We start from the raw sequence: 21970 nt of genomic DNA, 5'->3' as shown, positions 1-21970 counted from the left end.
AGCAAAATAGCCCTGGATAGTTAGAAATATTAGCATTCTTACAACTATTACTGTTTATTCTTACAAACCAGTTACACTGGTGGGGTTTTTGTTTGTCTGTTTGTTTTTTTGCTTCCCTCTTGTCCATATTTCATGTTTATGGAGATTCTCAGCCATCCAGGATGCGGTTGTTCCAAGGGTGCTTTTTCAAGAGCAACTGGACTTTCTGGAAGAGGAGCTGCCCACGGGGCATGCGCGTGCTGGATAAGATACTTCTGGTTACTGCCGCGCATGCATACGTGCCGATCAACTGGCCCGTGCGCATGCTCATGCCCGGAAAATGGAAGACCAGCTCTTCTGGTTTCCGGCACTGCTGCACGCAAAAAAGATCAGCTGATCGACATGTGTGCATGTGCTCCAGAAACATGGAAGAGGAACAGGAGACGCCGCACATGCCAGGCGACATGGCTCCGAGTGCCATAGGTTCACTGCCACGAATATAGGGTCTCTTGCTCGAGCAGGGGGCTGGACTAGAAGACCTCCAAAGTGCATTCTATTCTATTCTATTCTATTCTATTCTATTCTATTCTATTCTGTTCTGTTCTGTTCTGTTCCGTTCCGTTCCGTTCCGTTCCGTTCCATTCCATTCCATTCCATTTATGCTATTCCACATTTTCTTTTCTTTTCTTTTCTTTTCTTTTCTTCTCTTTTCTTTTCTTTTCTGTTTTGTTCTGTTCTATTCTATTCTATTCTATTCTATTCTATTCTATTCTATTCTATTCTATTCTATTCAAATCTATTCTATTCCATTCCATTCCATTTATGCTATTCCACATTTTCTTTTCTTTTCTTTTCTTTTCTGTTTTGTTCTATTCTATTCTATTCTATTCTATTCTATTCTATTCTATTCTATTCTATTCTAATTTTCCAAAGCATCTGAAGGCAAGACAAGAAACAATGGTTGGAAACTAATCAAGGAAAGATTATTTATTTATTTATTTATTTATTTATTTATTTATTTATTAAATTTTTATACTGTCCTTCTCCCAAAGGACTCAGGGCGGTGTACAGCCAAAATAAAACACAATATATATACAATTAAAACCCAAATTTAAAATAGAGCATATTACAAAAAGGCCGATTTAAAAATTTAAATTTAAAATTTAAAAAATTTAAAACCCCACAACAATAAAAACCCAGTTTAAAATATTAAGAACCATTATGTCAGTCCAGCTTGAATAAATAAGTGTGTTTTTAGCTCACGGCGAAAGGTCCGAAGATCAGGCACTTGGCGTAGGCACTTGGCGTATCACCTCGAACTAAGGAGAAATTTCCTTAACGGTGAGAACAATTAAGCAGTGGAACGACTTACTTTCAGAAGTTGTAAATGCTTCAACACTGGAGGCTTTTAAAAAGAGACTGGACAGCCACTTCTCTGGAATGGTATAGGCCAGGGTTTCCTGCTTGAATAGGGGGTTGGACTAGAAACCTCCAAGGTCCTTTCCAACTCCTGTTCTGTTCTGTTCTGTTCTGACCGTTTCTTGCAATCTAGCTCCTTCTGCTCCTTCTTTAAACTCTGCCATATGGTTCCCAAGTTGCTGGGAGAGGTGGTATCCAGCCAATTCGGGCCAGTTCCCCCGAATCGATAGTGGAAATCGCGGGGTCTAGGCCATCTTATTTAGGCATGTTTCTGAGGCGAGGAAGGATGCGCGCACTCACATTTGCGAACCGGTAGGAAAAGGAAGTTAATACCACCCTTGATCCAAAGCACATTTCCCCTTACCTCTACGATGAACTGATTTATAGAATTCCTCTTGAAGAACATCCTTTGCTCCCTCTTGTTTTGGCACAGGGGCTTCTGTTGAGTGGAAACGCCGTCAGCCCCGTACAGAACGATAAAGACGTCAGCATCGGTACCTGCTCCAAAAACGTCACTGGTGTAAACAGTAATTTCGTAGGGAACAACTGGCCGGATGGAAACAAAACAAAATGGGTGTAAGTCCAGGCTCCCTGTAATAATTCAGAAACTAGGTTAATGTTCTTTCTCCCACTTCGGAGCAACGAGCTGGCCTTCAGCCAGTGGATTCACGGCTCTTATCAGTCCTGGCAGAGAAATCGCGGCTGCCTGCCAAAGTTCAAACAAATGACTCACAGAGTAAGACTTTCAGCTCTCTTTGAAACGGTTCAGCTAATTTTTGCTTCCCGTGGAATGAGAGCAGTCCCAAAGCTCATTATATATCCTTCCTTTTGATGACACCGCCTCTTTAATCTTCTGAAGCGCGGGTCGATCTAAGCTTGATTATTATTATTATCAGCTGGGTCTGAAGGCATAGCCTGGGGAAGGGAGGAATCAGGGGATGAGGGCCTCATTACGTCCTCTGACTGGTCTGGTTCTGGCTCCTGGAGCCGGGCCAAAGGCATCGGTGCTCCCAAGGTAAGCCTTATCGGTCCTTCCCCCTCACTCTCGGAGTCACTTTTGGGCATGGGGCCAGGTTCGGGGGCTGGAGTCACAACAGTTAAGGATGTATCTGTATCTGTTCTAGATGAGGAATCAAAGTTTGTCATTTCTATCTCTAATGTCAACTGTCAGCGTTCCAGAAAACCCCTCCTGCAGAAAAGACTCCGAAGCAAACATCTTTCAAAGTTCTTTTACTAGCATAGGTAAACTGGCACAGATGGATGAAATCCGAATCTGGGGATCCGGGTTCCTCCCTCAGTAATACAAACTCCAAAATCCCCACCCTCACAACCCCTCTGCCGATCACAGGCTCCAATCTCCAACTGTCCCATCTCGAGACATCACTCCTTCTCCAGATGTGGGCTCAGCCTGACCTTGACCTTGACCAGCAGGAAGAATGTTGTTATGTCTAATAGCCCCTTTTACCACCACCCCACTTCTCCTACTTTCCCACACAGGAGAAAGTGGCAGCGTGTGGAAGCCTTCGGTCTAGTATGGCAACTGTCTCATATTTATGATGGTCGCAGTGTCCCCTTTTGTGACCTTCGGATAAGCAAAGTCAATAAGGGAGCCAGATTCACTTAACAACCGTATGGCTAACCGTATAGCAACTGTGGCAAGAAACATCACAAAAAGGGGCAAAAACTCAACGACTTTCTTGCTTATCAACTGAAATTTGGGCTCAGTTGTGGTTGCAAGTCAAGGATTAAAAGTAGTCCTCGACTTACGACCACAATTGAGCCCCATTTTTTTGTTGATAAATGAGACATTTGTTAAGTGAATTTTGCCCCATTTTACGACCTTGCTTGCCACAGTCGTTAAGTGAATCATTTCATCATTAAGCGAATCTGACTTCCCACATTGACTCTGCTTGTCCGAAGGTCGCAAAAGGGGATCAGATGACCTCGGGACAATGCAATCGTCATAAATACAAGTCAACTGCCAAACGTCTGAATTTTGATCACGTGCCCACCGGGATGCTTGCACCGGTCGTAAGTGTGAAAACCGCCATCAGTCGCTTTTTTCAGTGCCGCCGTAACTTTGAATGGTCACTAAATGAGCTGTTGTAAGTCAAGGACTACCTGCACTTCTTTTCTTTCAGACCTAATGCAGGTTGGTCTGGCTACCATGCTACTCACATGGGGTGTAAGTCGTCGTTTGCAGCTCTGCAGGAAACAAGACCCTTTCGGTCGCTCCGTCGTCTTCAGATTTATCCAGCCAACGGCCACACGGAAACTTCAGGCAAAGTCCAAGGCAAGAAGCGTCCACCTCAACCCAGTCCAGAAACCATCCTTCAGAATGACCTGCAAAGGTTAAGAGATGATGGATAATGATCGATTATATTAATAAAAAGAAAAAAATAGACAATACAAATAGGGGAAATAGTAGCATACCTATTAACAGATAATAGAATGTATTATAATTAAAAAAAATAAGCTAAGTTTAGTACAGAAGTCAGCAACCTGTGGCTCCGGAGCCGCATGCGGCTCTTTTTGGCTCCCTGTCAGGTGATCCCAACACTGGCTGGCCCCGCCCCTCGCCCTCCCCTTCCAGTCATTCCTCGCCTGGCCTAAGAAGGTAAGGGTCATGGTGGGAGATGGAGAAGCGGCCAGGGCAGAGACAGAGAGATACACAGAGAGGGGGAGAGAGGGAGGAAGGGGAGAGAGAGAGAGATGTCAAAAGGATTTTGTGGTTCCCGGTGTTTTTTAACAACCAGGTCTCTGCCCTAATGACTGGCTGGGTAGGCGTGACTAGGGGGTCATGTGACTGATGGAAGTGAGTGACATCGAGTTGGCCACGCCCAGCCAGGTTTTGTGGCTCCCGATGTTTTCTTTTCTGTGGGAAATGGATCCAAATGGCTCTTTGAGTATTTAAGGTTGCAGACCCCTGGTTTAGTAGGTGGAAGTTTAGGATTAGGTAATCTAATTGTATTAGTAATATTAATAGTGTGTTGAAGTATATTGTGAACTTAAATAATATTTTATTAAGTTTTAGCTGGCTGAGGAATTCTGGAAGTTGAAGTCCACAAGTCTTGAAGTTGCTATTGTGGTCCGTCAGCAGCCTATGGAGCTGGCAACGGAGTCGGACAGGGATGAGGCTGAGGTGAGGCCAGGGCCATCGGGAAGTGAGGTGCGGACTCCGGAGCCTCCAGAGACTGACAGTAGTGAGGCAGAGGAACAGGAGGAGCCTGTTCCCAATGCACGCATGAGAAGAGCTGCCAGAAGGCAAGAGCAGCTCAAGCAGAGAGGACGACTCAGGAGTAGGGCCAACAGATGATTGACCCCTCCCATAAGGCTTAAAACAGACCAGCACCGGTGTTTCAGCTTGCCAGAAAACAATGTTGTAGCTGCCTCCTCTGCTTCGTGTTTTTGTGACTTCTGGACATTTATCAGGAAGGACCTTTGGCAGTTTGCCTAACTGGACTCAGGTTTGTGATAACTGAAGAATTTGTGTTTGGGGGGCATTTGTTTTACTTTGAGTTGAACGACGGGGGGAATGAAGTGATTCCCAGCTGTTCGAATAAAGTTTATTTTATCACGGACTGAGTTTGTTGCTACCTACTTGGGTCTGGGTCACAACAGTTGCCAAGTTTGGAGACCCCTGCTGTAGAACAAAGGTAAATCTGTATACTCTATAACAGTGATGGCGAATCTTTTAGACCAGCGGTCACCAACTGGTGGTCCGTGGACCATTGGTGGTCCACAGAAAAATTATTTGCATTTTTTATATTGCACTAAATCATGGGTCCTCAAAGTACGGTCCCTGAGCCGGATACACCTAATGAATGGTTGTGTTGCTGAAGAAAGTATCCCCTTTTGGGGTCTTTTTCTGTGGGTCAGAGGCGGGCAGAAATTCCAACTCAGGGTCTGCTTCAGCCTCCTGGTATGGGGCTTTGGGCAAAGGCTGGAGGGAAGTGCCACTGGTGGCAAAGAGCCGGAGGACCTCGTTCCAATGGGACTGCATCATGGCCTGGAACTGGCTGACCATCTCAGCCCGCTGAGCCTCCAGGTGCCTGAACCTGGCCTTGCACTCCCGCAGGTCTCCCCTCTGCTTGGAAAGCTTGTAGTCCTCAGTGAGGTGCTTCTACTGAGCCTCCTTCTCGGTCAGATCCAATTTGAACTGAGCTGTTTTGCCAACTTTTTCTCATAGTGGCTGCTTAGCTCCAACAACTGCTTCCTGTTGGGACCCTAAGGAGCCTGGGGAGGCGAGAAATGGCTGGGAGGGAAGGGGTGACTAGAGGCTGGCGAGGCACCCTGCCACATGAGTGACATTGAGTTGGCCACGCCCACCCAGTCATATGACCACCTAGCCACGCCCACCCAGTCGGTCATTAGGCAGATCATATTAGTGGTCCTCAGGATTTAAAATTATGAATTTAGTGGTCCCTGAGGTCCAAAAGGTTGGTGACTCCTGTTTTAGATACCAAGTGCCCAAACTGTGCGCGTGCATGTCCAAACGCGTGCATGCGCAGACATGCATGAACATGCACATGCACAGACATGCGTGCATGCACAGCAGAGAGCCAAAGTGGGACAGTGGGAGGTGGAGCATCCCACACTGACAGCGCGGCAAAAGGTAAGAACTTTTTCTTTCATGAGCTTCTGCTTCATCATTTTTAGGGACCCAGAAGCTCACGAAAGAAATGCCCACGGAAATCTGACCTGGAGCGACAGCCGCGCCTGCCAGGAGAGAGGGCTCTGCGTGCCACCTCTGGCATGTCTGCCATAGGTTCGCCATCATGGCTCAATGTCGTGTCCCACTCCCCCTCCGACGGCCGGGTCTGGGAAGTCTGTATCAAGCATGGCCACGAAGCCTCTGCAGCTTTGCCAAATTCCTGTCAGAGTTCTCAGGGCAGGCAGGAATCCAAGGTGTGACTTCAGCAACCAGATGAGACTTTGCCTGACTCAAGGAATGCCAAAAAGCAGATCCTTTATATAGGCCATGGGGTGTGGCTCCATGACTCAGCACTTATCCAGGCGTGCCCCTCCCTTCCTTTTGCTGACGTCACCTCTCCATTCTCCGGAAGCGGGGATCCGTGCACTATGAATTCCCTTCCTCCTGATCTGCTGCCGGCAATTCTAGCACATGGCTGGCTTCGTGCTCACACGCTGTAGGAATGAGGTTTATTTGTTCATTCCTGACATTCTGTCCAGGCATGGTGCCAGGGCTGGGGGCTGGAGGCATGCCAGGCCATTCCTCTTCATTATCAGACTCTGAATCGGATAGCAGGCCCGGCAGGAGGAGGGAGAGGCCCGGCTGAGGAGAGGAGGGAGGGCAAGGCACAACAGCTCTCTAACTTCCAGGTTTAACTTCCAGAGTTGGGAGAAGGAACATTTTTAAATCCAAGTAAATCTTTAGTTTCCCAAAGGTGATGAATAAGAGGTATAGATTTTATTTATTTATTTATTTATTTATTTATTTATTTATTTATTTAATTTATTTTATTTGTCACAACAGTATATATAAGCATAAGCATGAAATACCTATACAATATATAAGCATATATATAAGCATGAGTATGTAATAACTACATTAATTGGATATAACGAAAGGAAACAATAAGACAGGAACGGTAGGCATGCTTGTGCTCTTATGCACGTCCCTTACAGACCTCTTAGGAATGGGGTGAGGTCAATAGTAGACAGTTTTTGGTTTGAAGCTTTGGGGATTTTGGGAAGAGACCACAGAGTCAGGTAGTGTGTTCCAAGCATTAACAACTCTGTTACTGAAGTCATATTTTCCGCAATCAAGATTGGAGCAGTTAACATTAAGCTTAAATCTATTGTGTGCTCGTGTATTGTTGCGATTGAAGCTGAAGTAGTCTTCGACAGTAAGGACATTGTAATAGATGATTCTATGAGTTAAATTCAGGTCATGCCGAAGGCGGCGGAGTTCTAAATTTTCTAAACCCAGGATTTCAAGTCTGGTGGCATAAGGTATTTTGTTGTATTCAGAGGAGTGGAGAACTCTTCTTGTAAAATATTTTTTATTTATTATTTCTTGTAAAACATTAAGATATTATGGAATCAACCCATCCTACAAACCTTCAAAGAATTTCATGCCATCCTACCTGTATTATCGTGGCCAATCTTGATCTTCTTCAGATCTCCAAGGTCCACACATTCCACCGTGAAGACATCAACTTTATCTCGCTCAAATTTGTTCCGGTTGGTCTTGGAAGCCTTCAGGTAGATTGTCCCTGTTTGGGTTTTAATCACAAACTCCCATTGTTACAAATGAAAATAACTTGGATGGTGCCAGCAGTGACTGCAGAAGCCCAAAAAGTCTTCTGCCATCGTAACATAAACCTAAGATTGAAAATCAGGCTTGTCAGATGTTACGTCTTTTCTATCCTGCTGTTGTGACTCGTCCTCCCTCCTCTCCTCAGCTGGGCCCCTCCCTTCTCCAACCAGGCCTGTTATCAGACTCCGAGTCTGATAATGAAGATGAACGGCCTGTCATGCCTCCAGCCCCCGGCCCTGGCCCCATGCCCAGAGAGGATTCCAGGAGTGAACAGACAAGCCCGATAAACTTCAATCCTACAGCATGTGTTCCTTTGGCTCAGCCGTCAGAGCAAGAAGGCAGCCAAGTGCTGGAATTACTCGGCCCTACTTCCTCTGACCCCTCCCTTTCCCAGAAGCTGCCAGCAGATCCAGAGTGGGAGGACTCTCACTTCCGGAGATCTGAGAGGCGACGCCAGCAGAAGGACAGGTGGGACAGGCCTGTATAAATGCTGAGTCATGGAGCCACACCCCACAGCCTATATAAAGGACCTGCTTTTGGCATTCCAACCTTGAGTCAAGCAAAGTCTTATTGAGTTTGCTGATACTGGACCCTATCGCTGAAGTCACAACTTGGACTCCTGCCTGCCCTGAGAAACCTCGAAGGGACTTGGCAAGCTGGGAAGGCTTCGTTGCCAAGTTTGCCACGGACTTCCTTGACTCGTGCGTCGGAGTGGGAATGGGACACGACACCTGCTCTACGGAATAGAGAGTTGGTCTCTGATGGAAAGGCACTTGAAGAAACTAGAAGCATTTGAAATGTGGATTTACAGGCGGCTGTTAAGTACAAGCTGGGTTGACAAAATCAGAAATGAGGAGGTGATAAGCCACCTGGGAAAGCAAAGAGGCAAGTGGACTTTCTGGTTTTTCTTTAAAGATGTTTCGCTTCTCATCCAAGAAGCTGTGACTGGATGGTGGAGAATGGAAGGATTTATATTTTTTGAGTTGGTCATTTGCATCCTTTTAGAGCAAGGGTCTCCAGTCTTGGTAACTCTAAGACCTGTGGACTTCAACTCCCAGAATTCTTCAGCCAGCAAAACTGGCTGAGGAACTCTGGGAGCTGAAGTCCACAAGTCTTAAAGTTGCCAAGGTTGCAGACCCCTGTTTTAGAGTGACATTGTGGCCACTTGGAGGTTTATCTGTGTCTTTGTTGTGGTCCGCCTGCGGAGCTGACAGCAGAGTCGGAGAGTGAGGAGGCTGGGGAGGACAATGGGCCAGTCCTGGAGTCAGGGGAAGGCCCGGATGAGGGTTCTGCATCGGAGGCAGAGATGGGGCCAGGGCCATCTGGGAGCGATGCATGGACTCCGGAGCCTCCAGAGGCAGACAGCAGAGAGGCACTGTCAGCCCTGGAAACCATACTAGACTTTAGGGTTCCAGACGCTGCCACATTTTTCCCCTGAGGGGAAGAAGGGGGGTTGAGGGGTATGGTAACATTCTTCAAGCGGTCAAGGTCGGATGGTGTTCACATCTGCAGGAGGAGTGGCGAGAAGATATTCGAATGAACTGGGAGAACGTGGGACCATGTGACCAGCAAAGGGGTTAGGGGGGTGGGACTCTTGGAGTTTGTATAACTGGGAAAAGAATCCGGAAGTTCAGTTTTGGAATTTCACTCATCGTGTGCCAGTTTCCTCATGCTAGTAAAGAACTCTGAAAGACAATGGCTTCTGAGTTTTTTTTACGCAGAAGAGGTTTTTCTGGAACCTTGACAGGCACAGGAACAGGAGGATCCTGTTCCTAGTGCACGTATGAGAAGAGCTGCCAGAAGGCAAGAGCAACTGAAGCAAAAAGGGTGACTCAGGAGTAAGGAGAGGAGATGATTGGCCCCTCCCATAAGGCTTAAAAGAGCAGCAAAGGCTCTTGGGCTCTTTGTAGGAAAGCAACATTGCTACAATTGTTTCTAGTCGCCGTCTCCTGTTTCTGAACTTCGTGGGGTTCCAAGAAAAGCCTTTGGCAGAGTGCCAAAGAAGACAAAGATTTGAGATAAGGCCAAAGGACTGTTTCTGAAGGACTTCGTTTTGGAATTAATTTGGACTAAACTGAGAATGAAGTAATTATTTTATTCTAATAAAATATGTTTGTTTAGGACTGATTGTGTCTGGTAATAACTACTTGGGCCTAGGTCACAACAGTCCTCAGGGTCACCTGAGTGGTGCAAATAGGCATGGAGCCTTCTTGGAACCTCTTAAAGGAAAGTGTTGTAAATTGGCGATAGATGTCATCGTACTCCTCTCTATCTGTTGAGGGAGGGCTGTTCAATTTGGACATAGATGGCCTCTTTGACCCCTCTTTCAAACCAGTGGTCTTCTCTGTCCAAAATGTGGACGTTGCTTCTTCAAACGAGTGGCCTGTGTCTTTGAAATGCAGATAAACCCTCCAGTCAGAGCTGAAGGAGCTTCTTGGATGAGGAGCGAAACAGTCTTCAAGGAAAAACCAGAAAGTCCAGTTGCTTCTTGAAAAAAACACCTTTGGGACAACCATGACCTGGATGACTGAGAATCTCCATAGACATTTAGCCCTTTCCCTTGTTAAGCAGTACCTGCCCTTAGCACATTTTAATTACCTTTGTAATTGACAAGCAAAATCAATGGAGAAGCCAGATTTGCTTAACAACCGTGTTAGCAGTAAGGTAAAGGTAAAGGTTCCCCTCGCACATATGTGCTAGTCGTTGCCGACTCTAGGGGACGGTGCTCATCTCTGTTTCAAAACCAAAGAGCCAGCGCTGTCCAAAGACGTCTCCGTGGTCATGTGGCCAACATGCCTAAACACCAAAGGTGCACGGAACGCTGTTACCTTCCCACCAAAGGTGGTCCCTATTTTTCTACTTGCATTTTTTATGTGGTTTCAAACTGCTAGGTTGGCAGAAGCTGGGGCAAGTCACGGGAGCTCACCCCATTACGTGGCACTAGGGATTCGAACCGCTGAACTGTCGACCTTTCGACCGACAAGCTCAGCCGCTGAGCCCTAGTTACAAGGAAGTAATAGGACTCAATAGGTGGACAAAAATGCTAAATGCAGTCTGAACACCTGGCTGGCTGTGCGATGAACCAAAAATAACACATTAAATTTATATGCTGTCCAGCACCCAGCAATTTCAGGTACGAAAAATTATTTTCCCTCCTTTAAAGGTTTAGGACACAATATGGATCAGATGCACATTGCGTATTTCCCCATCATTTTCAATCTTTAGACAGTCATAAAATCCATCCACAGATTGGTTTTAGGTTTCCCAGCATTTGTACATTCGCTGTAAAAATCAAGAATGAAACAGCAGAAGGGAACTCCTGGTTATTATGGTGTATTATTATTATGGTAGGGACATAGTGGCTCAGGGGCTAGGAGGTTAAGCTTGTCAATCGAAAGATCAGCAGCTCAGCGGTTCGAATCCCTAGTGCTGCCGTGTAACAGGGTGAACTCCCGTGACTTGTCCCAGCTTCTGCCAACCTAGCAGTTTCGAAAGCACGTAAAAATACAAGTAGAAAAAATAGGGACCACCTTTGGTGGGAAGGGAACAGCGTTCCGTGCACCTTTGGCGTTTAGTCATTCTGGCCATATGACCACGGAGATGTCATCAGACAGCGCTGGCTCTTCGGCTTTGAAATGGAGATGAGCACCGCCCCCCTAGAGTTGGCAACGACGTGGGGAGGCAACAATGTGCAAAGGGAACCTTTACCTTTACCTTATTATTATGGTGTAGGGTTTCCTGCATGGTGTAGGGTTTCCTGCCTGGGCATGGGGTTGGACTAGAAAACCTCCAAGGTCCCTTCCAACTCTATTATTATGTTATGATTCGTTCGTTAATTACCGAGGCTGAACATAATATACTCTGCTCTTAATAATAAGCTGGAAAGAAACCTCAGAAGGCCCCACACCCACCCATCCACCCCTAAAAAAGTCTGGACATGCCTCCAAAAATATTTATTTTGGATGTAAAGGGAGGAACAAATTTGATTCAGCTATACAGGTAGACCTCGACTTATGACCACAATTGGGAGGCCAAAATTTCTGCTGCTAAGCGAGACAGTTGTTCAGTGAATCTTGCCCCATTTTACAACCTTTCTTGCCACTGTTGTTAAGTGAATCACTGCAGTTGTTAAGTTAGTAACTGTTGTGTCTTGCCCGCTCTCACCTCAGCCGGGGTCTGCTTATCTGCTTCCGAACACTGAAGAATATCCTAGTATGCCTCCCGGTCCCAGCCCTGGCTCCATGCCCAGACAGGCTGAAGAGGAAGAAATACCTCCAGCCCCCAGCTCTGGCTCCATGCCCAGGCAAACGGAGCAACTAGACCCCTCCCCCTCCCCCACAGCATGTGAGCCTGAGGAAGGTCAATTGCCAACAGCTGCCGACTGGAGTGACCCTCGCGTCAGAAGACTTGATAGGCGGAGGCAACAGAAGGAAGGGAGGGACAGGCCTGGATAAGTGCTGAGTCATGGAGCCACACCCCATGGCCTATATAAAGGATCTGCTTTCTGGCATTCTCTGAGTCAGGCAAAGTCTAAACATATCTTGCTGAAGTCACTTACTGGTCTCCTGCCTGCTCTGAGGACTTTGCTAGGACTTTGGGCAGAGTTGCAGAGGCAAGCCTGATTCGGATTTCCCTGACCCGGCCGTCAGCGGAGGAGTGGGACACGACATTAACATAGTTGTAAAGTAAATCTGGCTTCCCTGTTGATTTGGCTTGTCGCAAAAGGGGATCACGTGACCCCGGGACATTGCAACCGTCATAAATATGAGTTCAGTTGCCAATCGGCTGAATTTTGATCACGTGACCGTGGGGATGCTGCGACGGTGGTGTGAAAAAACGTCAATTTTTTCACTGCTGTTGTAACTTCGAACCGTCGCTAAACTTATGGTTGTAAGTCGAGGACCACTCCATTGATGAGCAAACACGTGAAGATAAAAAAGGAACCAATCAAAATACTGAGCCTCTTTTCCTACATCCTGGGCTACTCGTTAAACCAGTGGCCGACATCCCCCTGAATGGTTTGCAAAGGTGAGTTTGGCTCCTACCTGTGTCATCTTTCGATCCGTAAAGGATGATAAAGACATTGGAGTCTGTCCCAGCGTTTTTCTTGTCTCCTGTTTTCACTCGTACTGTGAATGTAGTTGAATTAGCTGTTAAAAGAAGAACCTCTGTTTGGGAAGGGGCCATTGCTGAGATATTCCGAATTTTTATTTTATTTTTTTTGTTCCACCTTTATAACTTAATGAAACAAGAAAGGTTTCATAAAAGTGAGCCCAAAGCCAGAACTAGTAGCCTCTTCATTAGCGTGAACTAACTGTCATCGTACAAGGCAATAAGGGAGCGATTCAATTTTTAATAACCCCCTTTTAGAGAGGGGGGGGAAAGGTGATCCAAACTATTAAAATGGGAAAAGAGTGAAGAGAAAATCCTGAGAACAGAACAAAATGTTCTTTATTGGCCAAGTGTGATTGGACACAAAAGGAATAGAATAGAATCCTAGGCTTAGAAAACTTGGAACTCCGTCGCCTTCGACAAGACCTAAGCTTAACTCACAGAATCATCTATTGTAATTTTCCTTCCGGTTAAAGACTACTTCAGCTTTAATTGCAATAATACTAGAGCAACTAATAGATTTAAACTTAATGTCAACCGCTTTAATCTAGATTGCAGAAAATATGACTTCTGTAACGGAATCATCAGTGCTTGGAACACTTTACCTAACTCTGTGGTCTCTTCCCATAATCCTAAAAGCTTTATCCAAAAACTTTCTACTATTGACCTCACCCCATTCCTAAGAGGACCATAAGGGGCGTGCATAAGCGCACAAACGTGCCTACCGTTCCTGTCCTATTGTTTCTCTTTTCTTCTTTCTATATATATGCTTATACCTCCTTATATTTACCCATATATGTTTATATACTATGTAATCTTTTGTATGATTCCTACATATATTGTTGTGACAAAATAAATAAATAAATAAAAATAAATAAAAGAATAATAGCAAGCACAGCACAGCACAGCACAGCACAGCACAGAACAGAACAGAACAGAACAGAATAGAAAATATGGAATGGAACAAAGCAGAATAGAAAATATGGAATGAAATGGAGTAGAATAGAATAGAATAGAATAAGAATGAAGAGAAGAGAAGAGAAGAGAAGAGAAGAGAAGAGAAGAGAAGAGAAGAGAAGAGAAGAGAAGAGAAGAGAAGAGTTGAGTTGGAAGGAACCTTGGAGGTCTTCTAGTCCAACCCCCTGCTTAGGCAGGAAGCTCTATATACCATTTCAGCAAACTCTCTTTAAAACTGCTCCGTTGTTACTTAAGTTACCTATTAGTCCACACCTTGAAGACTTATTGTTTCCCCCACCGTGGGTCCTTGGTGCTCTCTGAGCTCGGTGGTTTTCTTGCAGATGTTTCATTACCCAAACTGGGTTTGGTCATCAGCTAGCACTGATGATGCTACCTAGGTGGGTCATGAAATGTCTGCATGGATTATGATTTGTACTATATTTTAATTTTTGTTGTTAGTTTTATACCCTGTATTCGGTTCTCGGAAGTCCCGGGGGGTGGGGGGAGGAAGGGGAAGAAAGGGGGAGGGGGTAGAAAAGGGATTGATAGTTAATGTACAAAGATGATTGAAGATGTATAATTAATGTAAGATCGGAGCTGCCCGGCTACCACTTCGGAATGATGGGAAAGAAGGAAGTAGAAGAGAGAAGGAGGTAGGAAAGAGAAGAGGAGGAAGAGGAAAGGAAGGAAGAGGGATAGAAGAGGGAGAAGAAAGGAGTAGGGAGGAAGGAGGAGAGGATGTAGGTAAGAGAGGGGGAGGATGGTTGTGGAAAGTAGAAGAAGGTAGAGAAGGAGAGTAAAAGGAAGGGGGTGGTGACCGGGCAGATCCGATTAATTGTATATGATGGTACATTAAATATGTTATGGGATATGTTATTGGATAAGAATGTTAAAATAAAACTTTTTTTAAACAAGAAAACCACCAAGCTCAGAAAGCACCAGGGGCCCCCACAGTCCTCCTCCTCCTCAACCTCTCATTCCCTCCTCCTCCTCCTCCTCCCCCCTCCTCCTCCCCCTCCATTCTGCAAACACCCCTTCCATCTAGCATTGATGATGTTGCCTCGTTGGGTAATGAAACATCTGCAAGAAAACCACCAAGCTCAGAGAGCACCAAGGAGCCCTCGTTTCAACCCTGAGCTACAAATATTCTCTTCTACCAATTCCCCAACTGCATAAAATATGGTAGATTCTCCATCTGGTTATAAGCTTCGGTCTGCAAAACATTCCTATAACCAGCCTCAAGTCCAATGGACTTTGTTCTAAAATCACCACCCTCCCAAACCACGAATGATGGTTTATCTAAGTCTGTGCTACTCCGTAGGCTCGGTTTCTCCTACGGCATACAGATGGCCAGTTGCAAACCTTTCTGTTCCAGCCCGAGGGTTGCCACAGAGCCTGCGTTCTCCGAACCCTTCATCACGAACGCTTCAGCCACTGGGACCAGCTCCCTGGCAATCTGACCGTCATCTTCTTCCACTGCCAACCATCTCTGGCAGGGGAAATAATAACTGCAAAGATAATATGGTTTAGCGTCTGCCCGCTCTGCCGGCTCCCAATTGTTGACTCTGGAAAAACCTTTCGATGAGGAGAAGCAGGGCCATGAATTTCAGCGCAAGCATAACCTTTCAGCAGAGTAAGTCTGCCTTACCTGCAGATTGCGCGGCTGAGAAGATACCTGCAGACCCTTCACATCCTGGGCACAAACTGTTTCAACTCCTTTCCTCAGGACAGCACTATAGGGCAATCCATTCCACTTCACCCCACTCCATTCCATATTTTCTATTCCACCCCACCCCATATCCATCCCTTCCTTCTCTTCTCTTCTCTTCTCTTCTCCTCTTCTTTCTTATTCTTTTTCTTATTCTATTCTATTCCATTCCATCCCATATTTTCTGTTCTGTTCTGTTCTGTTCTGTCCTGTTCCGTTCCTTCCATTCCATATTTTCTATTCTGTTCTGTTCCGCTCTGTTCCATATTTTCTATTCTGTTCTGTTCTGTTCCGTTCCATATTTTCTATTCTATTCTATTCTATTCTACTCCACTCCACTCCACTCCATTTATTCTATTCTATTCTATTCTATTCTATTCTATTCTATTCTATTCTATTCTATTCTATTCTATTCTATCCTATCCTATCCTATCCTATTCCATTCCATTCCATATTTTCTATTCTATTCTATTCTATTCTATTCTATTCTATTCTATTCTACTCCACTCCACTCCACTCCACTCCACTCCATTTATTCTATCCTATCCTATCCTATCCTATCCTATCCTATCCTATCCTATCCTATCCTATCCTATCCTATCCTATCCCATTCCATTCCATTCCATTCCATATTTTCTATTCTATTCTATTCTATTCTATTCTATTCTATTCTATTCTATTCTATTCCATTCCACTCCATTCCACTCCACTCCACTCCACTCCACTCCACTCCACTCCATTTATTCTATTCTATTCTATTCTATTCTATTCTATTCTATTCTATCCTATCCTATCCTATCCTATCCTATCCTATCCTATCCTATCCTATCCTATTCCATTCCATTCCATTCCATATTTTCTATTCTATTCTATTCTATTCTATTCTATTCTATTCTATTAGCTGGTGGCATCTTCTTGGTAGAATGTACTTGGTGGAATACCAAAGTAGGCAAAAATACACAATTTCTAAGAGCAAAAGCATCTAGAAAGGTCACAGGAGCAAAAAAATATATATGGAGATTTGTTTTACATTTGATTCTCACCCTTTCCTGAACAAATGTCAGCTATTTTGAGTTGTGGAACCATTTGGAGAGAGGGTGGGGGGAACAGCAGACATATTTGACCCATGAATGGCATACTTCAAAACCAGATAAGGAGACAAGGATAAAAAAAAAATTAGGACTACCTATACCTTCCATTTCTCCTATGGATTGTGATCCTAATTCCAACAAATTGAATGTTGAGAGACTAATTTGGAGTAGCTGCATGGCTAATTACTCTTGACCTACATGCTATCCTCTTTGGTGTCAATGATATCAATTCTTTCCAGGAACCAGGCTGAATTGCTTCCAGAATCATCATGGCGAATTCTCAGTTTCTTCAGTTCTCCCAAGTCAATGGCTTTGACAGTGAATACATCCACCTGCAACCGCACAAGGCAGAGACGATCACAACCTTGTAAGTTTGTGTTCGAAAACTAAAACTGAGGGAGATGGGTGGTCTAGAAAGAGGAGGGGGGAGGGTGGGAGAAGTGAAATGATGGATGGATGGATGGATGGATGGATGGATGGATGGATACAGAGAGAGGATAGTTACAGAAGGTTACAATGAAGATAGATTGACAGACAGATGGATAGATGACAGATAATATATAGATAAATGATAGATATAGAGAGAGAGGGAGGATGGAAGAGAGACAGACAGAGAGACAGATAATACAGAGAGAGATAAGAAAGACGGATAGACGACAGAGATAGAGAGACAGAAAGACAGACAGAAAGAAAAAGACAGATGATAGATATTGAGAGAGATGGAAGACAGACAGATGGATAGCTTGATGATAGATACAGAGAGAGAACGAGAGAGAAGAAAGATGGATAGATAGATGATAGAGAAAGAGAGAGAAACAGACAGATATAGATATTGAGAGAGATAGACGACAGATAGATTGGTGATAGATACACAGAGAAAGAGAGAGAAGAAAGATAGATGGATAGATAGATGAGAGAGAGAGATTAGATAGATAGATAGATAGACAAACAGAAAGAACAGAAAAGAACAGAAAGGAAGGAAGGAAGGAAGGAAGGAAGGAAGGAAGGAAGGAAGGAAGGAAGGAAGGAAGGAAGGAAGGAAGGAAAGAAAGAATGGGAAATGAAATTATGGACAGATGGATGGATGGAGAGAGAGATTATAGTAGATAGATAGATAGATAGATAGATAGATAGATAGATAGATAGATAGATAGATGGATGGATGGATGCTTTGCTGGCTGAGGGACTCTGGGAGTTGAAGTCCAAAAGTCTTAAAGGGACCAAGTTTGGACACCCCTGCTTTATAAGGTAGGTAAAATGAGGACCCAGATTGTTGGGGGGGCAATAAGTTGACTTTGTAAATATACAAATAGAATGAGACTATTGCCTTACACACTGTATGCCGCCCTGAGTCTTCGGAGAAGGGCGGGGTATAAATGTAAATAAATAAATAAATAAAAGTGTAGTAAGAGAAACTGCAGTTACTTTATTTATTATGTCCTCGTAACTACAGGTAGCCTTCAACTTACAACCACAACGGAACCCAAAATTTCTGCTGCCGAGACATTTATTGAGTTTCGCCCCATTCTACGACCTTTCTTGCCCCAGTCGTGAAGTGAACGACGGCAACTGTTCAATTACTGACACGGTTGTTAAGTGAATCCGGCTTCCCCCATTGACTTTGCTTGCCAGACGGTCACACGAGGGGATCACGTGATCCCGGGACACCGCAACTGTCGTAAATATGAGTCAGTTGCCAAGCGTCTGAATTCGGATCACGTGACCATGGGGGGGGGGATGCTGCAACGGAAAAACGACCGTAAGTCACTTTTTTTCAGCACCGTTGTAACTTTGAATGGTCACTAAATGAACTGTTGTAAGTCAAGGACTAACTGTAGCGAATAAAATATCCAGGGGTGAAATCTAAAAATTTTCCCTACTGGTTCTGTGGGTGTGGCTTAAGTGGTGGGCGTGGCTTGGTGGTCAAGTGACTGAATGGGCATGGCCAATAATAATAATAAAAATAATAAAATATACAAAACTTGGGAGCACACCAGTCTACCTTCTTTAAAATTAGAGGCACCGGTCTACTAATTGCCTTTTTTTGGGAGCGCATTGGTCTACCTTCTTTAAAAATAGAGGCACCGGTCTACTAATTGCCTTTTTTTGGGAGCGCATTGGTCTACCTTCTTTAAAAATAGAGGCACCGGTCTACTAATTGCCTTTTTTTGGGAGCGCATTGGTCTACCTTCTTTAAAAATAGAGGCACCGGTCTACTAATTGCCTTTTTTTGGGAGCGCATTGGTCTACCTTCTTTAAAAATAGAGGCACTGGTCTATTAATTGCCTTTTTTTGGGAGCGCATTGGTCTACCTTCTTTAAAAATAGAGGCACCAGTCTACTAATTGCCTTTTTTTGGGAGCGCATTGGTCTACCTTCTTTAAAAATAGAGGCACCGGTCTAGAATAGAATAGAATAGAATAGAATAGAATAGAATAGAATAGAATAGAATAGAATAGAATAGAATAGAATAGAATAGAATAGAATAGAATAGAATAGAATAGAATAGAATAGAATTTTATTGGCCAAGTGTGATTGGACACACAAGGAATTTGTCTTGGTCTACTAGCCGCCTACAGCACTGATCAGCTGTAGTGCGGCCCTTTGAAGTGCCGCAGCAGTCATTTAAGGCTGTTTGCAGCTATATCACCACCGAAAGCTTCAGGGACAGAGAAGAGGAACAGCGAGGCGTGGGTGGTGGGGGGGCGCAGGGATTTTTGCTACTGGTTCTCCAAACTATCCGCCCCCATCGCTACCGGATTGTCCGATCCAGTCTGAACCAGGAGCATTTCCCCCTCGAAAATAACCAATAAAATTAGTATATATTATAATCAATTGGATGCAGAGACGATGCCAAATGAGGAAGACCACGAACCCCGTTTCCCCGAAAATAAGACATCCCCTGATAATAAGCCCAATAGGGCTTTTGAGCTCATGCGTTCAAATAACACACACACACGCCCAAAAATAAGCCCTCCCCGAAAATATTTAAACACACGCGCAGCCAGTCCCCGCCATTTTCTCTGGTTAGGATTAGGGAGACAAAGCTGGAAATCAGAGGAGCCCCATCTCGTTCCATGCACTCCAAAATAATAAAACCTCCCCAAAAATAAGGCCAAGTACTTATTTGGGGGTTCAAAAAAATATAAGACAGGGTCTTTTTGGGGGGGAAGCACGGTAGAGAGAAGAGCACATCTATTTATATTTAATAATTCTGTGTACGCTTATAGGAATCTTTGAACGAATAATAATATTGGAGCATTGGTATAATCTTGTCTTTAAAAGTGACTACCAAAGAGAATGAATACAGGTAATTACTGAAGAAAAGGATTACAGGTAATTTGTTCGCTTTTACAAAAACAATTTTGATACCCGTGTAAATACCGACGTGGGAGGCTACTGTTCAAGCCTTTTGTTTCTATGGTGAGCAACAAACTAATTATCCTAACTGAGCAAAGCAGGCTGGATGTAACTTTTTTAAAGAACATTTATTGAAAACAATGAACCGGGAAAGGCACACAGCCTTAGCTCAGTTTTCTCCAAGCTGATGCTATATATTGGGGTTGGCTTGGTACCTGCTGTTACATATTGAATGTATGTATATAGTTGTGTTAAAGTGAAACTAACCTTTAGATCCATGGTCACCAACTGGTGTTTCATGGACCACTGGTGGTCCGCGAGAAAATTTTGGTGGTCCGCAGAAATTCTTTTTGCATTTTTTATCTTGCGCTAAATACGATTTATCTTTTTTCAAAAATTCATATCAGTGGTCCGTGGGATTTAAAATTATGAATTTAGTGGTCCCTGAGGTCCAAAAGGTTGGTGACCCCTGCCTTAGATGACCCAACCAGTGGTGGGATTCAATTTTTTTTAATTACTGGTTCTGTGGGCGTGGCTCGGTGGCCATGGTGTGGCTTGGTAGGCATGGCTTGGTGGGCATGGCAGGGGAAGGATACTGCAAAATCTCCATTCCCTCCACACTTCTGGGGGAAGGATGCTGCAAAATCTCCATTCCCACCCCACTCCAGGGGAAGGATACTGCAAAATCCCCATTCCCTCCCCAGTCCAGAGGAAGGATACTGCAAAATCCCCATTCCCTCCACACTTCTGGGGGAAGGATATGCAAAATCTCCATTCCCATCCCACTCCAGTGGAAGATTACTGCAAAATCTCCATTCCCTCCCCACTCCTGGGGAAGGATACTACAAAACCCCTATTCCCTTCCCACTCCTGGGGGAAAGGATACTGCAAAATCTCCATTCCCTCCCTGGTATTTGCCAGTTCTGCGAACTGCTCAAAATTTCCGCTACCAGTTCGCCAGAACCTGTCAGAACCTGCTGAATGTCACCCCTGATCCCGACTGTTTTGGAGGGAAACTTAACAACATTTATATTTGGGTGGGCTTTTTCTAGGTCTACGATTGGTTAAGGCCCTGTGGGCCTAAATAACAGGCATTTGCCTGCAGTTCCTCAGTTCCATTTTTGAGTTAATAAATGTTGCTGCAGCTATGCTGGTTCTGGTCCTTGCCTACTGAAGCTCACTATACAGCACCTGCCTTGTCGATCCAGAGTTCTGTTATCGGTTGCAGAGGCTTTCAGGAAAGCTTTGCCAGCTGCAGAACTTGTTCCTGAAGGCCTCTGACAGCAAAAAGGAGGCTGGGGGTGATGCATGCAAATGAGGTGTCAGTGGACAACATTCCCGCCCCCCCCCGGCCCCGAAAATAAGACCTCATGCCTTTTTTGGTGGCAAAAAAAATATAAGACAGGGTCTTATTTTGGGGGAAAGAGGGTAGAAGATACATAACTGGGGAGGTTGACAGAATTCAGTAATTGTCTTTGCACTCGTAAGGTCTCAGGTTAAAGCCCTGATGGTCCCATCTTAAAGCAAAAGATTTGAATCCAAGTCCCAAAGGAGCATTTCGAAAGGTAACTGGACTTCGTTTTTGGTTTTTTTTTCTTTGAAAACATTTCGCTTCTCATTCAAGAAGCTTCTTCAGTTCTGGCTAAATGGTGAGGAATGGAAGGATTTATATTCCTTGCAGTCATAACAACTAGATGACTGCAAATCTATCTATCGATCTATCGATCTATCATCTATCGATCTATCTATCTATTATATCTATATCTATCTATCTATCTATCTATCTATCTATCTATCTATCTATCTAAAACCTCCCATTCCCCACCAGTCAGTTAAAACTGAAGAAACCTTTTGGATGAGAAGTGAAACGTTTTAAAGGGGGGGGAAAAAGAACCAAGAAAGTCCAGTTGCCTTTTGGAAAAGCACCTTTGGGAACAACCTTGACTGGGGTGATTGAGTGTCTCCACCAAGTGTGAAATGCTCCCGGTTCAGACCAGATCGCCCGATCCGGTAGCAATGGCGGCAAGTGGTTCGGAGAATCGATAGCAAAAATCCCTGCCCA

General features: G+C 44.5%; 1 protein-coding gene across 1 annotated transcript in view; it reads right to left on the bottom strand.

The window, feature by feature from the left end:
* LOXHD1 (lipoxygenase homology PLAT domains 1) overlaps positions 1–21970 on the bottom strand; it is a 285489-nt gene that overhangs the window by 103124 nt on the left and 160395 nt on the right. The window contains exons 22-27 of the mRNA XM_058168108.1: positions 16748–16881; positions 15113–15258; positions 12727–12831; positions 7509–7637; positions 3577–3741; positions 1763–1944 (exon numbers count right to left, since the gene is read on the bottom strand). Coding sequence (XP_058024091.1) covers positions 1763–1944; positions 3577–3741; positions 7509–7637; positions 12727–12831; positions 15113–15258; positions 16748–16881 — 861 coding nt within the window. The remainder of the gene's footprint in view (positions 1–1762; positions 1945–3576; positions 3742–7508; positions 7638–12726; positions 12832–15112; positions 15259–16747; positions 16882–21970) is intronic.

The sequence above is a fragment of the Ahaetulla prasina genome, chromosome 2 (genome assembly GCF_028640845.1).
Source record: "Ahaetulla prasina isolate Xishuangbanna chromosome 2, ASM2864084v1, whole genome shotgun sequence".
Taxonomy (NCBI): Eukaryota; Metazoa; Chordata; class Lepidosauria; order Squamata; family Colubridae; genus Ahaetulla; species Ahaetulla prasina.
Note: the sequence above shows the minus strand (reverse complement) of the source record. Positions and strands in the feature narration are given on the sequence as shown.